Source organism: Phasianus colchicus, chromosome 2, assembly GCF_987193195.1.
Source record: "Phasianus colchicus chromosome 2, bPhaCol1.hap1.1, whole genome shotgun sequence".
NCBI classification, from domain to species: Eukaryota; Metazoa; Chordata; class Aves; order Galliformes; family Phasianidae; genus Phasianus; species Phasianus colchicus.
Genome location: NC_143437.1, coordinates 106575565 through 106595037, shown reverse-complemented (window position 1 = coordinate 106595037; position 19473 = coordinate 106575565). Strand labels below are relative to the sequence as shown.

General features: G+C 41.4%; 1 protein-coding gene across 8 annotated transcripts in view; it reads right to left on the bottom strand.

Moving 5' to 3' along the window:
* The window catches only part of MSRA (methionine sulfoxide reductase A), a 271330-nt gene that overhangs the window by 87856 nt on the left and 164001 nt on the right, over positions 1-19473 (bottom strand). For all 8 annotated transcript variants that reach the window (XR_016464580.1, XM_090136600.1, XM_090136599.1 and 5 more), the window contains one exon: positions 589-695. Coding sequence is in view for 7 of the 8 variants with exons in the window: in XM_090136600.1 (XP_089992726.1) it covers positions 589-695 (107 nt within the window). In the remaining variant the exon portion in view is untranslated. The remainder of the gene's footprint in view (positions 1-588; positions 696-19473) is intronic.

The window sequence follows — 19473 nt, the reverse complement described above, 5'->3', positions numbered from 1 at the left end:
GACAGAATTCATCTTCACTGAAAAACAAGACTGTGAGTAGGAAAGGTAAATCAAATAATCATCCTTCTCTCACACGTCGAAACAAACGGCCTTCTGAAGTCACTGAACGCCACATTTAAACAGAGGAATTTGGGGAATAAAAGCATCTCAGAACCAGCAGGTAGGAAATCCTAAGATCCCAAGTTGACATGTTGAGGAGGACTTTTCCCCAAAGTTCAAGAACTCTTGGGTCTGAGACATTGGCTTCACCCATCAGAGGAGCCCAGATGCCTGTACTTCAGTAGCTTTAAGGACACCAAGTTTTGCTCTGAGGAGCCCACATGAAAAAAGTCTCTGAAAGAAGTTAAATTGTCTCTGTACGAGTTACTGAATATTTTCTTTTTGCATCAAGTTGTCATGCACACAAACAAGCTTCTTCATAACAGCTGGAATTTAGAACAAATAAGATTCAACTTCAGTATTAGACTGAGGACCTTCAACATCAACACGGAGAAAGCACATGGCATGAGAAGTGATGTTGTGCTTATGAGAAATCTCCTTGACCTCTGATCAATATGGAAAGCAATGCCACACTCTGCCCAACATTACCTTTTGATATTCTTCTTTAGATTTCAAGGCAGCTTCCATCTGTTCTTGGGAAAAGGTGTAGATGGCTGAACGATACTGAGTGCCAACGTCATTACCTTGCCGCATTCCTGGAGAAAGAAAATCACCCCATGAGGATCCTGCTCATAAGTGAATGCGTTGCAACACGTCAGCCTAGCAGACTCAAATTTAGGACTTTCCATTCTCCTGGGTTAGCATTCTCTCGTGTGCATACTCCAAAGGTGTTTTTAGAAAGACCAAGTGTTTCTTTAGTTGAATAGTCCTGGGGAGATTCAATTCTAATGTCTCCTTTGAAATGATGTGCAAATGAAATGTGAGCATTTTACATTTTGGTAAACCACCCAGTAGTCAAATACAGATATAAAACCTCAAATAATCAAGCTGCAGTTACCGTAATCAAGGTACTTTTAAAATATTTGTTTTGAACCATGCAAACGCTATAAATAAAGCTTTGATTTTACCAAGTGCTTAAACATTTTCTTGTGCTGGAGGATTACATCTTAATGAGAGAAATATCCACGGAGATAACTACCTATTCTTTTCTATTCATAAACCATCACTCCCGATAAAAACTAGTATGCACACACTGCTGAATTACTTTTGGAGCAAAGTTATTAATCCATACCATCACCACCATTACTTATGAAGAGAAGAAATGTTTCTTGTGAAGTCTGAACTCCAAGAAGGACTTTGATAGAGAAATGTGCTAAGAAGGTTGGGAGAAAGTATGGATTTTAGAGTGAGCAATGCTTAGGAACAGCAACCCTTAAAGTTTTCTGGTGTCTGTAGAAAATACAGCTCTCTACTAAATTCTATTTGCAACCCACGTGTGATAATATGGATGGCAGAAGTATATAATACTTTTTATATTTAACATTATGAATAAAAACCTCATTGTACATACTCACCAAGTCCCAGAAACTACGCCGTAAATACATAACTTTGGTACAAGGTTTAGCCCATTTATTGCTGATGTATGTGCTCTCTTTTCAAAAACCTAGTTGCATGAAGTTGTTCACGCACTTATTTCCAAATTCAGTGCTAGATTCTACCTACAAAACTATACAATAAAGGGTCTTATTCTCTTAAGTGGCTGCCCAGACAGAGCTTGGCATGATGCAGTCATAGGGAGCTGCAATGGACAAAGGCATTGCTGCCTCTCATCACTGTCCACTCCCATTCCCTCAGGCAGCAATTCTGGAAGCCAGTTTTGCTATGGATCATTCCATAAATGCTTTAGCATTAAGCATTAAGGCTGATCTAGAACTGCAGTTTTGCAGTTTCAGTCTTTCATAACCTTGTTTCCAATCATGCATTTGGAAAAAAACAAACAAACAAGCAAACAAAGAAACAAAAAACCTTTCGCTTTTGCTGCAACAAAACTTATTTATTGAACTTGAGTGAGTGAAAAACCCATCTCTGAAGCAGAATCAAAGCTGATTATTCCCAAATGTCCAAATGTCTACAGCTCAAGACAAAGTAGAAATCATTAGGACTCATCTCTGGACTGTCCTACTCTGCAGAAGTCCCTCTGAAGATCAGCATCAACTTGTCAGGACTACGGAGAAAATGAGACACAGAAATATCTTAAAGGATTCATTTGAACTAAAAGTCCATTCAATAACCAACAACACTTATGAGTGAAAGTGATTCTGAAAAATCCTATGGAGCTTTCACATTATTTGGGTAACGCTTCAAGCACTAAAATGTTTTATTACTACACATAGGAACAACGGTTTTCTTCATCATAACTTAATAGCATGCTCTGCAGGGCACATAATATTTTCCTTGTTTATTTACAAGTTATTTTAGGATGGTAGAGAGTGACTACGAAGCCAGTGCTATGGAATAATTTTGGCATAAAATGAATACAGGGCAGCTAAGCATTAGTTTTGCCAGGATATATTAATGGCGATTTATGTTTGTGCTGAAGCATTAGCATTCTACAGATCTATTTATTGCTTAACAAACTACTTGAGAACTGATCGGGGAGAAGATAGAAAAAATCTCTGTAAAAGGACGATCACTACATGGTGTGACAGTTTCTAGCATGTATTCCTAGAGTGCATTATAGTATGAGTTCCTGTTCATGGTACTCTGAGTGAGAAGGTAAACAAGGTTGTTTAATATATGCACATGCAACCATTACAGAGAGATAAGAAAGTGATCAGTTCAATTAATTTATTGAAGAGGAGAATTGACTCTGATTTATAAAAATGCAAATAGGGAAATAACCTCCAAGCAAGGCTCTTTAGTCTTGCCAAAATTGCATAATAAGATGGAGCAATTGAGAGCGAAAGGAGTTAAAATCCAGATGGGAAACAAGGCAACATCAAAACAGTGAAGAGCATTCATCGTGTGAACATTGTACCAATACCCACATCAGTTTCTTGATGGTTTCACAGCAACTTGTGAAATCTATCATGCTAAGTAGCTAACACATAATCTGCCAAAGCCACAGAGACAAGAGACTGAAATAAAACAAATTCCATGTGCACAGAATAATCAAGTACCACTGTTCCTATTGCTATTTGTAATGTACTTCACATGTGCAAACTTACTTCTCAAAGGTCCATCACGGATCTTTTAAAACCCTCTGGCAACTCTTACTTGTTGAGATTCACTAACTCAATGAGTAGCAAACAAGGCAGGAAATTCAATTTAGTAAACAACTGTGGTAGGATGATTGAGTTTAACAATCTTGTCTTTGTCTGAAAGAATTGCTACTAAATCAGAAGTGATCTCTGCTTGGCGATCTAAAAATCCCACTGTGTCATCTGTAGTTAACTTTCCTTCCTTTGCTGGAATGTCATTCTTAGTTTGTCTGTCATGCCACGCTGTCTCACTGCGTTAAAATAACACCACAGTTATGCACATTAGGCTTCAGATAGGAATGAGAAAATATGAATAATTAATTTAATAAAGATGCTAAAGTTATAGGAAGGTATTGTGTACTGCTCAATCAGAAGCTATTCATATCGGATTGTCAACTTTGCTGCCATTTATTCCAGCTGCACTGGATGCATATTAGACTCCTCTTTTTAAGGGATGCAAATGATTTTTCTATTAATTCCAAATTGAAACAGTGAATCAGGTTTGTGTAAATCCCCACTACTGGGATATGAAATAATTCCTAGAGAACATGCACTGAACATCTTCAGTACAGCATGATCTTCTGCACGGGGGAAGGCTGACTGCCTCTAACTGTCCTTCTACAAGATGCCTTACAGTCATCCTGTGTGCAAAACCTGCCAACACAGGGACAGAATTTATGGTTGTTCCAAACTTTTTTCCTCAAGGATGTAACACATGGGGAGATCTGTCAGTAGGACCTGAACTTCCTCAGCTTTCAGTACAGCATGACAGAATCATAGAGGTTGGAAGGGAGCTCTGGAGACCATTTGGTCCAGCCCCCTGCTAAAGCAGGTTCCCAGATGCCGGGTCTTTTGTTCTGTAACATGTAAGAAACATAGGGATGGTGGTGGTTTGGAGAAATCAAACTTATTTACCTTAGATGTCAATTATATTGCAGTTCTCCAAAATTAAATTGAAGGTTTACTGAAGTGAACATTAAATCTACTCACAAAGCATTGGAAGCACTGTCTTTTGACACTCTCATTATTAAAACATTGCTAACCACAAAGGGACGGGAATGAAAAAGATCCTGAGCAAGTTATTTTGCCAGATCAAACTATGTATGCAACTGTATGCAACAAGAGCATTTAGAAGAATCTGCTGCAGAATAGAAGAATTAATTGCAAGCTATACACATCCTGCAATCCACTGGAACAACAAAAGAAGGCCACCTTTTAATCCATATGTTTTAATGAGATATCCATATTTGGCTACGGCATTTCCTGACTCTCCTATTCCTTCAAGACCATTTTGAACCTCTTTATATTGTTATTTTGGGAGAGAACGATTGATTCTACAACTGTAGAATTTCAGAAGTTTCCAATTTCTTTTGCAAACTTTCAGACACAACCATAAAACATAAGTGAAATAACTCTGTAATAACATATATCTAAAAGTAAGTCTAGATGGCCAACTACTGAACTACATTCATCAACCAAACGATGCTCCAAAGACACCATTTATGGAACAGTTTACATGCTGACACTGTTCCTTCCATTTTTAAATCTTATGCCAGACCTAGGTGGATATTTTCATCCATCTGCCTTTTACAAGTATGGACATCTACTTACGATTTTACAACTTGGTGGCACCAACAGATCCAGACAGCAATTTTCACATATTTCTTATGTGCTCTTACCAACGTTAAGGTTTGTCACCTGCAGATTTTTTGTTATCTATTGTTGTTTTCTTTGGAGCAATTAAAAGGAGCGCTGGATTTGGGCTCTTTATACCTGTTGTAAGTATTAATACAGAACTGTAGAACAGCTGAGGTTGGAAGGGCTCTCTGGAGGCCATCTGTGGTCCAGCTCCTGCTCAAGCAATGATGGACACCCACAGCAAGTTGCCCAGGATCATGTCCAGGCAGCTTTTGGACATCTCCAAGGATGGAGACTCCATAACCTCTCTGGGTAACCAGTGTCAGTGCTCTGTCACTGTCAGGTGGACTTGTTCCCCGTGAAGATCAGAAACTCTACGTTTAAAGACAACCTGGCAGAGTTTCAGGGGCTACCAAATGTCCTAATATGAAGAAGATGAAGCTACATCCTGGGTGATTTACCTGCTTTTTATCTGGTGCAAGAGGGTGAAGAGTAGAGACAAGTCCTTGAGCTCCATGTTGGGTCCCACAGGACCCAGAACCCCTTTGGTAAGCCCAAAGTTTGCAAGACCACCCCATTTCATCTGGCTGTAAGACTGGCTAAAATGCAAATATCTGCCCCCCTGAGCAGGAGATGAGGAATACATCCATCAGTAACAGGAACAAATACATCCTGGAGTCAAAAGGCTGGCACTCACTGTTGATACCTGAGGCAAAGAAAATCAGCTTTCATGCTGAAGACAACACTAAAATTCTCCCATCAAAGGGATGCTTGGTACAATGGCTGATTTTAGAGCTGATAGACAAGCACAGAGTTTGCATTCCTCTGGCAAGACAGAAAATTACATGGTTTTGGATCAGGCTGTATGGTGCCAAAGACCAAAAGCCCAAAGCCCATTGCCTGGCAATAGCCAGTCTTTGTAAGCTCTTGTCTCTGGAGAACCAGGATGGATGAAGACATTTGGAGCTCTACATGCATTTAAATCTTGGGCACAGATCACATTTAGGAATTTCACTTTGGCTGACCAAGCATCTCAGTGGTTCACAGTCTGGACCGCTCTGGAGACCGTAAAATGTCCTCACTGTGCCAGCAGAGATTAGAACACCAATTAATCAAAAAAAAATGCCCCAAAGAGCTGACTGCTTGCTCTGACCACCTCTGATAAGTAGGAGAAACAGAAACTTGTGAGCACAGGAATGGCAGTTGTAGTGCTACCCCAGTTTCTGCAAAAGACTGAGAGTACCATGCAATGATTGCCACTAGAGAAATCATCAATTCCCAAAATGTAGAAAACAGTCAAAGAAACGACTCTAAAATGTCCTCTTACCAACAATTTGATATCAGCTGCAGCACCTGTGTAGGAATGACTTAGTTTGGGTCTCCATCTTTCCTCTGGTATCAAAGTAGCAAATACCAGCTCTTCTTTAATTTGGGTCATCAGAACACATGAAAGCATCCCTGCTTCTATGCAGTTGGTCAGTGCTTTCACTTCCATGTTTTCTACAGTTTGTGGAAGTTATTATGTATTCTTGGCCAAAGATTTGCTCCTTTAAAGCAGCTGTCCTGCTATCACGCCAAGCTTGAACTTACACTGAGATGCTTCTTACGTGGGTGCTTGTCCTTCCTCTCTAACTTCAGGGCATCTTACAGGCAGTAAAAATGAGGTAAACCAAAAGCATTAATAACATCATGTATTTTTTTTTTTCTTTACCTTTAGAAATGGAAAATTCCCTGCAAACATACAGAATCTTTCCAAACAGTGCTTTTTGAGTTATCCCTATGGAAGGATGATGCCAAATATACAATATTTTTGGCTACATCAGGATCAGGAATTTCTTCTGAAGACTCAACTCTCTAATGACTTAGAAGTAATACTTGTGCAACACTTCTTCTCTTCTCTCCATTTAAAAATAATAAAAAAAATGTAATGGCATCATTAGTCAACTGTGCTCTTCTCAGAGTATCCCAAACAAAATGGAGATAAATGGCTGAGGTCTGTTACTGTCTTCTGTGTCACCTAGTGAAATTTTAAAGGGCAGCTCATAGCTCTTATTTTTATCTTTTTTTTTTTTTTTCCCCTGAGATTTATAGGCTTTCCTGCAGCTGTCACTTATTTTCTTAAACCCACAGAAACCTGATATACTGATTAGTCATTTTCTTTCCCCCAATCAATGCTTGCTGAGTTAACACTAATATAACTCCTTCCTCCAGCTCATCATATAATTATTTAGTAAAAATCAATTGCACCATGTCACCCTGGCTTGATGTCATCACTCACTGTAATGATTACATCCATACAGTTTAAAAGTTGCCGAGGGAAAGTAGAACTCTTTATGGCATATGATTAAAGGAGAAAAATGTTAATAGAAAAGAAGGTAGTGACTGCACTGTGGATTGAGAGTTCTTGATGAATTTCAAGGTGCTGGAGCACAGGAAGGATAAATGAGATAAGAAAGAGCTTCTTCAGAAGGTTACAATACAATAATGAGTTTGTACACATTAAAGGAAACGTACTGTCAGTAGGAAACAAGCTTTCCAGAGCTTTCAGTACTGGAGGTTTTCAGTGTCAAGAAAGATACTACAGTTCTGGTCTTTCTCATTTGCTTTGGGACCGAAGCTTTCCCTATAAATTCTGACTTGTATGTATACTTAGATCATCAGGTCTACAGTGTTTTTTAGATGAAAACATAAATATAGCTTCAGCTGCAAAAATGCCTGGTGACAATTTTTTTTTCTTTAATCTTTGTCAAGTCACAAGATTGCCAGGTTTTCTGGTGCATCTTTAAAGCTAAAATAGAATCAGGGATATGCTGGTGTAGGAAGGAGACTTGTGGACATCTCTAGTCCAACCCCACTGCTCAAAGTAGTGTCAGTTCAAGTGGGTTTTCCATGACCTCATCCCATTCCATTCTGAATATCTCCAAGGATGAAGGCATCACAGAATATTTCCTTAGAAATGCCAGTGCTGGTGTAAATGAGCTTTGTCAAAAACAGTCTCTAAACACTCACTGGATGAAATAACAGAAGCTGTAGACTTACAGAGAATTTTTTCTGATGACAGATTCATCATTAATGCCACAGCATACCCCAAAGTACGGACACACAGGAGAACACACTCCATCATTGTTAGTGATAACATTCTGTGGGAATGGGATGAATTGCTGCCACGATTCATAATTTCATGTAACAAGAAACCTTATCTACTCCCATCACCAACGGCCAACACACTGCTACAACCAAAGCAAAGTAACAGTAGCTTACTCACTGGGGATCTATCTCTAACCTATTCTCTTTGGGTTTTTTTTTAGCAGTATTATTCTATAGCTATAAAGATTGCTTCTCAAGATAGTTCAAACATTTTACACAATTAGAAAGTCCGAATGAAGACTCTGAAAGAGAATCACAGAATCATAGAATGCGTTGGATTGGAAGGGATCTCAAGGACCATGAAGCTCCAATCCCCCCACAACACGCAGGGCCACCAACCTCCTCATTTCATACCAGCCCAGGCTGCCCAGGGCCCCATCCAACCTGGCCTTGAACACCTCCAGGGATGGATGGGGCATCCACAGCCTCTCTGGGCAGCTGTTCCAGCACCTCACCACTCTCTCTGTAAAGAACTTCCTCCTGACATCCAATCTAAGTCTTCCCTCCTTCAACTTAAACCATTTCCCCTTGTCAAGATTTCCCTACATGCTTAATTATTATTTAAATCAGACATAACATTGTTTAAATGCATTTTTGAATGCTCTTTGACCTGTGAATGAAATGCATGATCTAACTGAGCCCACGTAAAACCACAGTTTAATTCTTAATGAGTGTCACAACGTACTGAATGCTACTGGAGGACAGCATCTTTAATCCATTTCTAATTATTAATTGATAATACACCATTACCACTAGCGCACAGAACAGGCAAGTGGAATGGTGAATATATATGCAAGTCATCCTTCATGGCTGACGAACTTTTTTACTTAACTGTAATTAAAAGTTACGTGATTAGTTTTGAAAAGGTCTTGGATTTCTGTCATAAATAGACATTAGGCCCTATCAAAGATGCCTTCTCTTAAAAATCTTTCTCAGGGCTGGATGAAGTTGGGGAAGGAGTGAAAGCCACAACTTTTAGCAATATTTGATGTAACTGATGCAGCTGGAATGAAGCTTCCAGGCTTAGATAACCAAAAACTGACCACACACACATGGTTGGGGTGAGTCAACCATGTTGACTAGACTTCCATTATCAGCCATGGAAGCTCCATGTAAATATCTTTACCTAGTTGGCCCTGCCTCAAGCTTTATCCCACCTGACATGCCTATGCTGGCCAGGGAAATCCAACCTAAGATCGCAGTAGTGTTCAACACCAAATAAATGCATTGAGCAGAGGTATCTGCAAAAGCCTGGAAGACATGATGGGAGGCATATGGGAGCCCCACACTTTCTAAAGCACTGCTGACAGGCAGAATACACACAGGTTCTCGTGTGGCAAAAGATATCTCTGTTTAGACATCTGAGTTGGGCCATTATTGCCTCGTTCTTCATGGACTCACACTGCTGTAATGCTTACAGAAAGCTGAACAACTGCTGATAAAGTGAGCAAATATAACTAAGAAATTCTGATCAGGAATTACATAGAGCTCAGCAGTGGGATCTCGCAGATTTGTTATTGTTCTCTTTATGTACCTTCTCCTTTCTCTTCTAAATCTCTTCTAATCTAAACCTGCTGTGATCCAGTAGGTGTTACTGCAATAGTAATAAAAATAATTAGAGATAATAAAAATAACAGTGTTGTCATTTGCTTTTATCAGCAGATAAACTCATGGGACACTGCTCTCTCAAAATACAGACAAGTATGCTCTTATAAATATGCAAGAGAAAATCGCAAGCAGAGAAAAACAGCCATTCTCTGAAAATACTGTTGTTTAGAACAGAGTCGGCTTTGACCTCTTGTACCTAATTATACATGAAAACAAAGATTAAAAGCCTACTAATAATCGCCATAAACTATGATTAATGATACCACGCTTCAGCACCGTGGATTTCTAGACCCAAGTACAGTGGATTCACTAGTGGGTTACTTGAAGAAGAAAAGAAATGTTTGGTTTCATTTTGTTCTAATTTTGTTTAATTGTACAAACACTGGAACCGTTCATCACAAAATTCTGCAGGAAAAAGGCCACAGTTTACCCTTTTCTAATACTGTAAATGCACATGCAGAAGTAGCTGCCGTTATTCACACTGCATGCACTTTGATTCCTTTGAAATCTGAAGCTAATGATGGCACTTGAACATTGAGAAGTCCAGATGTTCCCTAAGAACTCACTGAACAATGAACAAAGTTGAATTAAAACAAATATTCCCTTACTCTTTCTTTCCTCCCCCTCCTCCTCTCTGTTATAATCACATCTATGCTGTAATTGTGAACTGATGCAGAAAGGATCTCAAGGAATCACAGAATGGCTTGGATTGGAAGGAACCTCAAGGATCATCAAGCCCCAACCCCCAAGGAAGCTTGTGATAGAATAGATGCATTTTCCAAAATTGTTCTTAGCAGATGTAGAAACCATAAACAAAAGGAATTCCTCCAGGTGAGCAGTAGATACATGTTTTCCATGGCATAATAGTCACCACATTATCCTCAATGGAATAAAAGACTAATACCATGGTCTTTCTTATCTTCAAGGTACCATTTTACTTAGCAATACTGAAAGGGAAAGTTTCCTTTTAGTAGTTCTGGAAAACTGGATAACATATTGTTGTCATAAATGAAAGAAATAAACCACTAGTAGTTTAAAGTGAAGAAGAAATCAGAACCCAGATGGAATTTTGCCCTTGAGCCAGAACTGTTTCACTTCATAATGCAAATTCTTCAGCAATCTCAGCAAGCACAACACTGGCTAATGCTTCCCTTCATTAAAAAAGATGCAAAGTCAAATCTCAGCTTCTTACTGTGCCACGGAAAACAACAGCTACTAAACTGGAAATTTAGGTCAGAATAAGTCTATTCTAATTTATATGGATAAAAAGAGTCTAATATGCAAATAAGGTCATGTCAGCTGAAGTTCCTGGGGACGCAAAACAGCCTTATAATAAGTATTTTTAATGCATATTTTGTTCTAGAGGAAGGACAAAAAATGGGAACAGCACATCATTAGGCATTTCAATTCTTGAAAGAAAATAAGTTGCTTTCTCAAAGTGCAACAGTAGTGAAGCATTACTGACAAAGAGTATTTTTGCTACTTGCTTTGCAAAAAGTATAGACCACAAATACGTATGAAGAGATTATGGACAGGAGACCACTAAATTGGTTGCTGGCAGGATGACTAGACATCAGTCAAATATGTCCCATCAATGAGATTTCATAGAATCATAAAATGGCTGGTGGACCATAAAGGACCTCAAGGATCACAGAATCACAGAATAGCCTGGGTTGGAAGGGACCTCAAGGATCATGAAGCTCCAACCCCCCGCCACAGGCAGGGCCACCAACCTCCACATTTCATAGCAACCCAGGCTGCCCAGGGCCCCATCCAACCTGGCCTTGAACACCTCCAGGGATGGACGGGGCACCCACAGCCTCTCTGGGCAGCCTGTTACAGCTCCTCACCACTCTAATAGTGGTGAGGTGAGATACTGAATGAGTTCCCCCTGACATCACTTCCTCCTGTCATCCAACCTCAATCTTCCCTCCCTCACTTAAATCCATTTCCCCTTGTCCTGCTGTTATCTACCCTTTCAAAGAGTTCTCCTCCTGTTTGTAGGCTCCCTTTAGGTACTGAAATGCTGCAATGAGGTCACCCCGCAGCACAGGGAGGTGCTTCAGCCCCCTGATCATCTTCGTGGCCCTCCTCTGAACCCTCTCCAACAGCTCTCTGACTTTCTTGTACTGGGGGCTCCAGACGCGGACACAGTATGCCAGATGGGGCCTCTCAAGAGCAGAGTAGAGGGGAACAATCACCTCCCTGTCCCTGCTGCCCACCCCTCTTTTGATGGAGCCAGGAGACCACCTGCTTTCCAAGCCACAAGGGCACACTGCTGGCTCATATTAAATTTTTCGTCTACCAAGACCCCCAGGTCCTTCTCCACAGGGCTGCTCTCAAGGACCGCTCCTTCCAGTCTGTAGGGATGCCTGGGATTCCTCCGGCCCAAGTGCAAAACTCTGCACTTTGCCGTGTTGAACCTCATCAGGTTCACCCGGGCCCACCTTTCTAGCCTGTTGAGGTCCCTCTGAATGGCATCCCGTCCTTCAACTGTGTCAACCACACCACTCAGCTTGGTGTCATCAGCAAACTTGCTGAGGGTGCACTCGATTCCGTCATCGATGTCATTGATAAAGATGTTACAGAGCACCGGTCCCAAGACAGACTTCTGAGGGACGCTGCTCGTTACCGGCCTCCACCTGGACATGGAGCCATTGATGACCACCCTCTGTCTGCGGCCTTTCAACCAGTTTCTTATCCATCGAGTGGTCCACCCATCAAATCCACATCCCTCCAGTTTGGAGAGAAGGATGTGGTGGGGGACCGTGTCAAAGGCCTTGCTCAAGTCCAGGTAAATGACATCGGTCACCTTTTTCTTGTCCACCAATGCTGTCACCCCATTATAGAAGGCCACCAGATTGGTCAAGCATGACCTTCCCTTGGTGAAGTTGTGCTGGCTGTCATGGATCACACGCCCATTCCTCATGTGATCAAGCACGTCATCCAGGAGGATCTGTTCCATGATATTCCCAGGCACAGAGGTGAGACTCACTGGCCTGCAATTCCTGGGGTCCTCCTTGCTCCCTTTCTTGCAAATGGGAGTGACGTGATCCTTCCTCCAGTCATCTGGGACCTCACCTGACAGCCACGACTTTTCAAATATGATGGAGAGCGGCTCAGCAACCACCTCAGCCAGCTCCTTCAGAACCCTGGGATGCATGCCATCGGCCCCATAGACTTGTACACATTCAGTCTCATGAGGTGGTCTTGGACTTGCTCTGCCCTTACAGTGTGGGGGGGGGGATTTACTGCCCTGGTCCCCACTCAGAGGTTTAGGGATGCAGGGCTCAGGGACGTGAGAAATACTGTAATCCTGGCCGCCAGTGAAGACTGAGGCAAAGAACTCATTCAGTACCTCAGCCTTTTCTTCATCTGTTGAATCCAGTTCTCCCTTTACATTTACCAATGGTCTGCAGGTCCAGACGGTATCCCTGTATTCTTCCCAGGGGACACGGCCTTGTTTCCAGAGCTTGTATGCACCTTTCTTTGCCCTCAGCACGCCCAGCAGGTCCTTGCTGAGCCATGCCAGTTTCCTACCTCCTCTGCCCGCTTTCTTATTCAGAGGGATGGAGAGCTCTTGTGCTCTCAGAAAGGCATCCTTGAAGAGTAGCCAGCTCTCCTCAACATCTTTGTTTTAAAGACAGCATCCCAGGGGATCTTGGCCAACAGTCCATTGAACTTTAAAGTTCGCTCTTCCAAAGTTCAGGGTCCTGATGCCATTCTTTGCCAGACCCACATCCCTTGAGATCACAAACTCGACCAGGACATGCTCACTGCAGCCCGGGCTGCCTCCAACCTTAATGCCTTTAATGACCACGAAGCTACAAACCTCCTGCTGCATGCAGAGCCACCAACCACATTTAATACCAGACCAGGCTGCCCAAGGCCCCATCCAACCTGGCCTTGAACACTTCCAGGGATGGGGCATCCACAGCCTCTCTGGGCAGCCTGTTCCAGCATCTCACGACTCATTTGGTAAAGAACTTCCCCTTGACACCCAATCTAAACCTTCCCTCCTTGAGATAAGAGCCGGAATTAGAATATATTCCATATTCCCATTGTTGAGTATCCAGTCCTGCATGAACCAATATACATTTATCATCACTGAATATCAGTACATCATTTTCCATGGCTTTTTTGATTTATCAACCCAGAGCTGGGCTTTATTCCTTTCCTCCAAGAGCCTACTGGCATCGTCTTTACCACAGATTTAATTAGTATCCTCTCCACTATACCTTCCAAGTCATTAATGAAAATATTGAAGAGTATGGGACCAGGAATGGCTCCCGAGGGGGGTCTGTAATTATATTTTGAATATATTTAATGTGTCTGGTGACAATAGGTTTGTGTTTCTGCTGCTTGTGATAATGCTGAAACTATCAGGGCTTTTAATAACATCTGAAGTAGATGGCAAAGGTGTTTCTGCATCAATCTGAGACTTGAAAATTTCATTCAAATTATAAAGGGAAGAGATTCACAGAAATCTAAAAAAAAAAAAATCAAAAGTGAATATATTTTACATGGAGAGATTTTTTTTTTTCCCTTCAATCTCTAAATGAAGTTACAGGCCTGTAGCAGAATACATAATGTTGGTTTAGGGTCGCTGCAGCATTTTTTATGTGTACAGCTGTTCTTCCACTGGTGTAAGTAGACACATCTGCTCATTAGCAATACAATGTCATTTCCAGTGTCTAATTTTAATTATTTGCAGATGATAGATTCCTTATGTGATGTCTAAAAAAAGTACAGTCCTTCAAAACTGGTGAGAAATAAATATACCCTCTGCAACTAAAACGGGTCAGCACAACGAAAACCAGATATTAATCTGGAGAATTCATGTATCAGCACTAAGGCTAAATGCCAAACTGTTTGGAAGGTCACAGGGAGGAGAAACAGCTCATACATCTCTTCTTTATCGTGGATACGCAAGACTTATGGACTAAGAGATGTTCTGAATGAATCTGGCAGGTGATGAGTTTGTTGTAGTACAGATGGTCCTTAACTGCTGGAAAAATAACAGTTCTGCTTACATTTCCTGGACAAACACAGGCGAGATAAGGACTTCTTCACGACAGAAAGGACAAATGAGATTACTTACCACTAACTTTGGTTCTCTGTATACTCAAGGAATGAGTAAAAGTAATTTTCTGGAAGCTCTTAGGCAGTGATGGCCATGGGTATCTTTGCACTACAGCTTTGTGTCAGAGGGCTGCTAAGGCCATTGGGCCCTGCCTTCCCCTCAGCTCCTTCAGCTACCAGAAATACAAACAAAAGCCAGAAGCAGCAATGAAAAACAATAGGATTTGTATATAGGGAGAGAATTGAGAACTGTAGCAGCTGGAAAGGACTGGATACTCTTGATAAATACCAGGAGCAGAACTACCGAAACAAACATAAGATTTTCAAGAGAGTAAGGTGCTAAAGGAAATGAGTGGATTTTTCATTTGCTCCAGGTATGTTTTCAAAAGGAGGAAACAGTATCTGGGATTCTTTTTCTGCTAAAAAGAAATGTATGACTACTGATGTAGAGATGTGGCTCTGAGGGACATGGGGTAGTAGGCACGAGGGCAATGGGTTGATGGTTGGACTTGATGATCCTAGTGGTCTTTTCCTACCTGAATGATTCTATGATTCCATGATTTTATGAAAGCAACAAAGAATCATCCTTTAAAGCTGCCTCAGATTGAGCTGAAACCTCTAACACATTTAAGACTTCAATCTTCCAAAGGATCAACATAATTATGAATAGCACCATGCTTAACAGCAATCCTGCTTGCACCATGACAAACTGATTCCTCCAGTATCATAAAGATGTTTCCAGAGACTTGCAGAAATTGTTTCTGACTCCCCTCAGAGTGGTCAAACTTTCTGATCAGATAAAATATGACATTTTCTTCCCTGAACATAAGTGAAGTTGGGTTTCCCAATTGGTTCACACATTGGCAGGCACTGCTGGTGCCAGAAGGGCAGTCTCACTAGCAGTTGTGCTTCTGGCAATGAAAGTCCATGCTCAAAGCTACATTTCAGTTCATGCAGGGTTACTTTTCAGCTTGATCAGAGAATTTTGTTGTTGTCAGTGTCAGCATGAAGAAAGACCTCCAGACAGGTCAAAGACTAGCTTCCAGAAAGCATGAAAACAGGCTGAAGCACAACACAAACTGATGGGCTGAAAGTGGACACACAGCATGGAGGTGCCAGCAAAACCATTGTAAGGATGCCATTTGGAGAAGATGGCCAGGCTTATATTGAAAAAAAATTTGGAAGGCTCTAAGAAAGGCACTTTTGGTGCAAAAACAGGGCAATACAGAATCTACTCTGTGCCTCTGTAATTCTACAAAGTGATGCACAAAGCAGACAGCTGTAAGACTCTTCAACAGTATTTTTAGCATAGGACATTCACCCTCTTTTGCTGTATCAGCCACAAAGAAGCAACCACCTCAAGCACTTCTAGAGTTGTATAGAGCATTCCCGTTGTAGATAAGATTATTCCTAGGAGAGAAGGAATGCTGATCTGTGCAGTAGAGGCTGAACAGAGATGACAACCATATGTCACTTGGCAGAATTCGAGGGTTTGTTTGTTGCTTTTTCAGTATCCCAAATGTAATGAATTATAAAATACAGCCTAAATTAATAGTCAAGGAGGACTTTATCAGGGCCCCACACTTAGGAGATGCTCATCTGGGAGAATCTCTTTCAACTCACAGGCTGTTTGACTGATCAAAGGTTCCTGCTTTTCAGTAGTCTTCTGTATAATACTCAGACTCAAGAGCATCATGAAACAAGAGCCAGGCTGCCTCCCAGAGAAACCCTGAATCCCAGTGAGATGTCTGCCTCATCTTGAAGGCAGGAGGTCCAACTGCTTGGAAAGCAGGAGCTTCTGAATATTAATATGCTTTTTCAACAATGAATGATAGGACTGCCCGTCTGTATCCTTTAGCAAGTTTAGTACCACCTAGATTGATATTTGAAAGGTCCTTAATTGCAAGTGAATCTGAAACAATACAAGTGAATATTTCCATATTTGATGTTTAATGACACTGGGACAACTAGACAAGTCCATGGTTTCTGTGGGGGATACAAGGGCTTAAATGGCATTAACCCGACTTCTGGGGGCAAGATAAGGCAATGCCACAGACAAAGCTTTTGTATTTCTGAGTGAGCTCTATCCTCAGAAAGTCCAATGCTTGCTGGTTGTATGAGACATTGGATTCATCTAAGGAGTGTGCTGAATTTCATGAATAAGAAATCTTTCTAATTTAACTGCTTAGTAAAAGCCTTCCCTTTGACAGACTGAGCTGCATTCCCGTAAGGCTGGCTAAGTAAGACTTTGCACACAGCTGAATTTCAGGAAAGAAGAAAAATATCGCAGGTCAGAGAGATAATTCTCACTTTCAGTATCTTTACAGAAAACCACGTTTCCCATAGCAAGATAAAAGCAGGGAGCGGGTGCAAAAAAGATGAAGAAATAATTCCACCTTACCAAGCTTCTAGTGCTAACTGCCACAACTTGAAAAAGATATACAGCATGCCATCCCTATCCCACAAGACAAAGAAACTTGAAATTAGGCACTAGTGGTTTAGTTTTCCTCAGATCAAGGAAGGCTATAGAGATGCAGTGAGCTCTGCAAAGACACTGAACAGAGTTTAGCGCTAAGCAATCATAAACATGCACAGGTTAAGCAATCTGTCCACATCAGCCATGTCTGGAGCACATGAAGGCTTCAGTGACTGCCATCATCTCTGCAGGTAAAGCGATGCTGTTGCTTTTTGCAAATTATTACAAAAGAACCACTTGGAACTTCTACTGAGTCAAGCTAGGATGAATCATAGAATCATAGAATCACAGAATGGCCTTGGTTGAAAAGGACCACAATGCTTATCTAGTTCCAACCCCCTGCTATGTGCAGGGTCACCAACCAGCAGACCAGGCTGCCCAGAGCCACATCCAGCCTGGCCTTGAATGCCTGCAGGGATGGGGCATCCACAGCCTCCTTGGGCAACCTGTTCCAGTGCCTCACCACCCTCTGGCTGAAAAACTTCCTCCTTATATCCAACCTAAAACCTCCCCTGTCTCAGTTTAAAACCATTCCTCCTTGTCCTATCACTATCCACCCTTGTCAACAGCACCCCTTGACTTGATTCGATCTTTAATGACTCTCGATCTTGAAGGTCTTTTCCAACCAGAAACATTCTATGATTCTATGAATATGTGCTCTTCAGAGAGAAATGCTTCATCTTCTCAGTGTAAAGAGGTAAAGCATTTTTCAGGTTGATTTTTAAGTTGCTGTGTGCATATGAGAACTTGGAGAGAGGTGTTGCTTATTTATTCATGACATTTATGAGTGATGTCCAGAGGTATTAGAAGTCTAGGAATTGTCTGTTTTGAATCAGTGTTCTATTGGCTTAATTAATATTTAACAATGCTAAATAATACCAATAAAAAGTCAGTATAGTTTCTCAAGTAAGATATAGCGGGCTTGTATAATTTGACAATTTTATGTAGTTCATATATATCAATATTATAATTTGATGGTGAACAGCAAGGCGGGGATAAAATGATGTGTGAAGTGTAAACAGAGGTAAAATACGGCCCTTGACAACATATGGAATGGCAGCGACGAATGTTTTGTCCTGTTTTCAACAAAGCCTTTCAGCACACTCATAATTTTAAACATGTGAAGAATCCCACTGAAATCAGAGCATATTCCTCACTATTTAATACCAGGTACGTTGAAATGTTTTGAAGAAAAGAGTATTTCCAGTTTATGGACAGACAAAGCTGAACTGTACAGTGGAAGTCACTTGAACAGGATGAAAGTAAAATAACTAAGGAATTTATTGTGGAATGAAATGTACTGGAATATCAGAAGAAGAGGGATGGCCAGCAGGGAGAGGGAAGTGATTGTCCCTCATGAGACCTCATCTGGAGTACTGCATCCAGGTCTGAGGCTCCCAGTATAAGAAAGACAGGGAGCTGCTGGAGAGGATTCAGAGGGCCACAAAGATGGTCAGAGGGCTGGAGAAATTCCCCTACAAAGACAGGCTGAGGGAGCTGGGCTTGTTCAGCCTGGAGAAGAGAAGGTTGTGGGGTGACCTAATTGTAGCCTTCCAGTACCTAAAGGGAGCCTACAGACGAGAGGGGAGTCAACTCTTTACAAGGGTAGATAACAGCAGGATAAAGGGAAATGGTTTCAAGTTGAAGGAGGGAAGGTGTACGCTGGATATCAGGAGAAAGTTCTTTCCTATGAGAGTGGTGAGGTGTTGGAACAGCTACCCAGAGAGGCTATGGATGCCCCGTCCATCCCTGGAGTTGTTCAAGGTTGGATAGGTCCATAGGCAGCCTGGTCTAGTATTAGATATGGACATTGGCAAACCTGCCTGTGGCACGGGGGTTGGAGCTTGATGATCTTTGAGGTCCCTTCCAACCCAGACCATTCTATGATTCTATGATGAATAAGGAAAGTAAATTTTATGACTGTCATGGAATTTGAGGCTGCTTATGAAATTCTAAAAAAAAATATTACATTTGCAACACAGTCATCTTTTTCTTTAATTGCATACCAGGAAGTGAGTTTTGCTGAAAATGAGCCAGCTATTGACACGCTCCTTCAGCATGCTGTGGCAGCTTTACAACTTTATTTTCTCTTACAGCACAACACTTAAAAAGAAAACAGATACATTTACTGCTCTCCAGCGCGAGTCAGAAACTCTAAGGTAAATATGGACCCTTGAACAAGGGGCACAGCTATGAGCATGTGGGATGATACAGATCACAGTTGGACTATGGGGCATATTTATACCAGAAAATTAAGAGGCTTCAGGGCACAATCTTGGGTCGTGGCTGTGATGGCTTGTACTGCTGAACTGTTCAAATGGC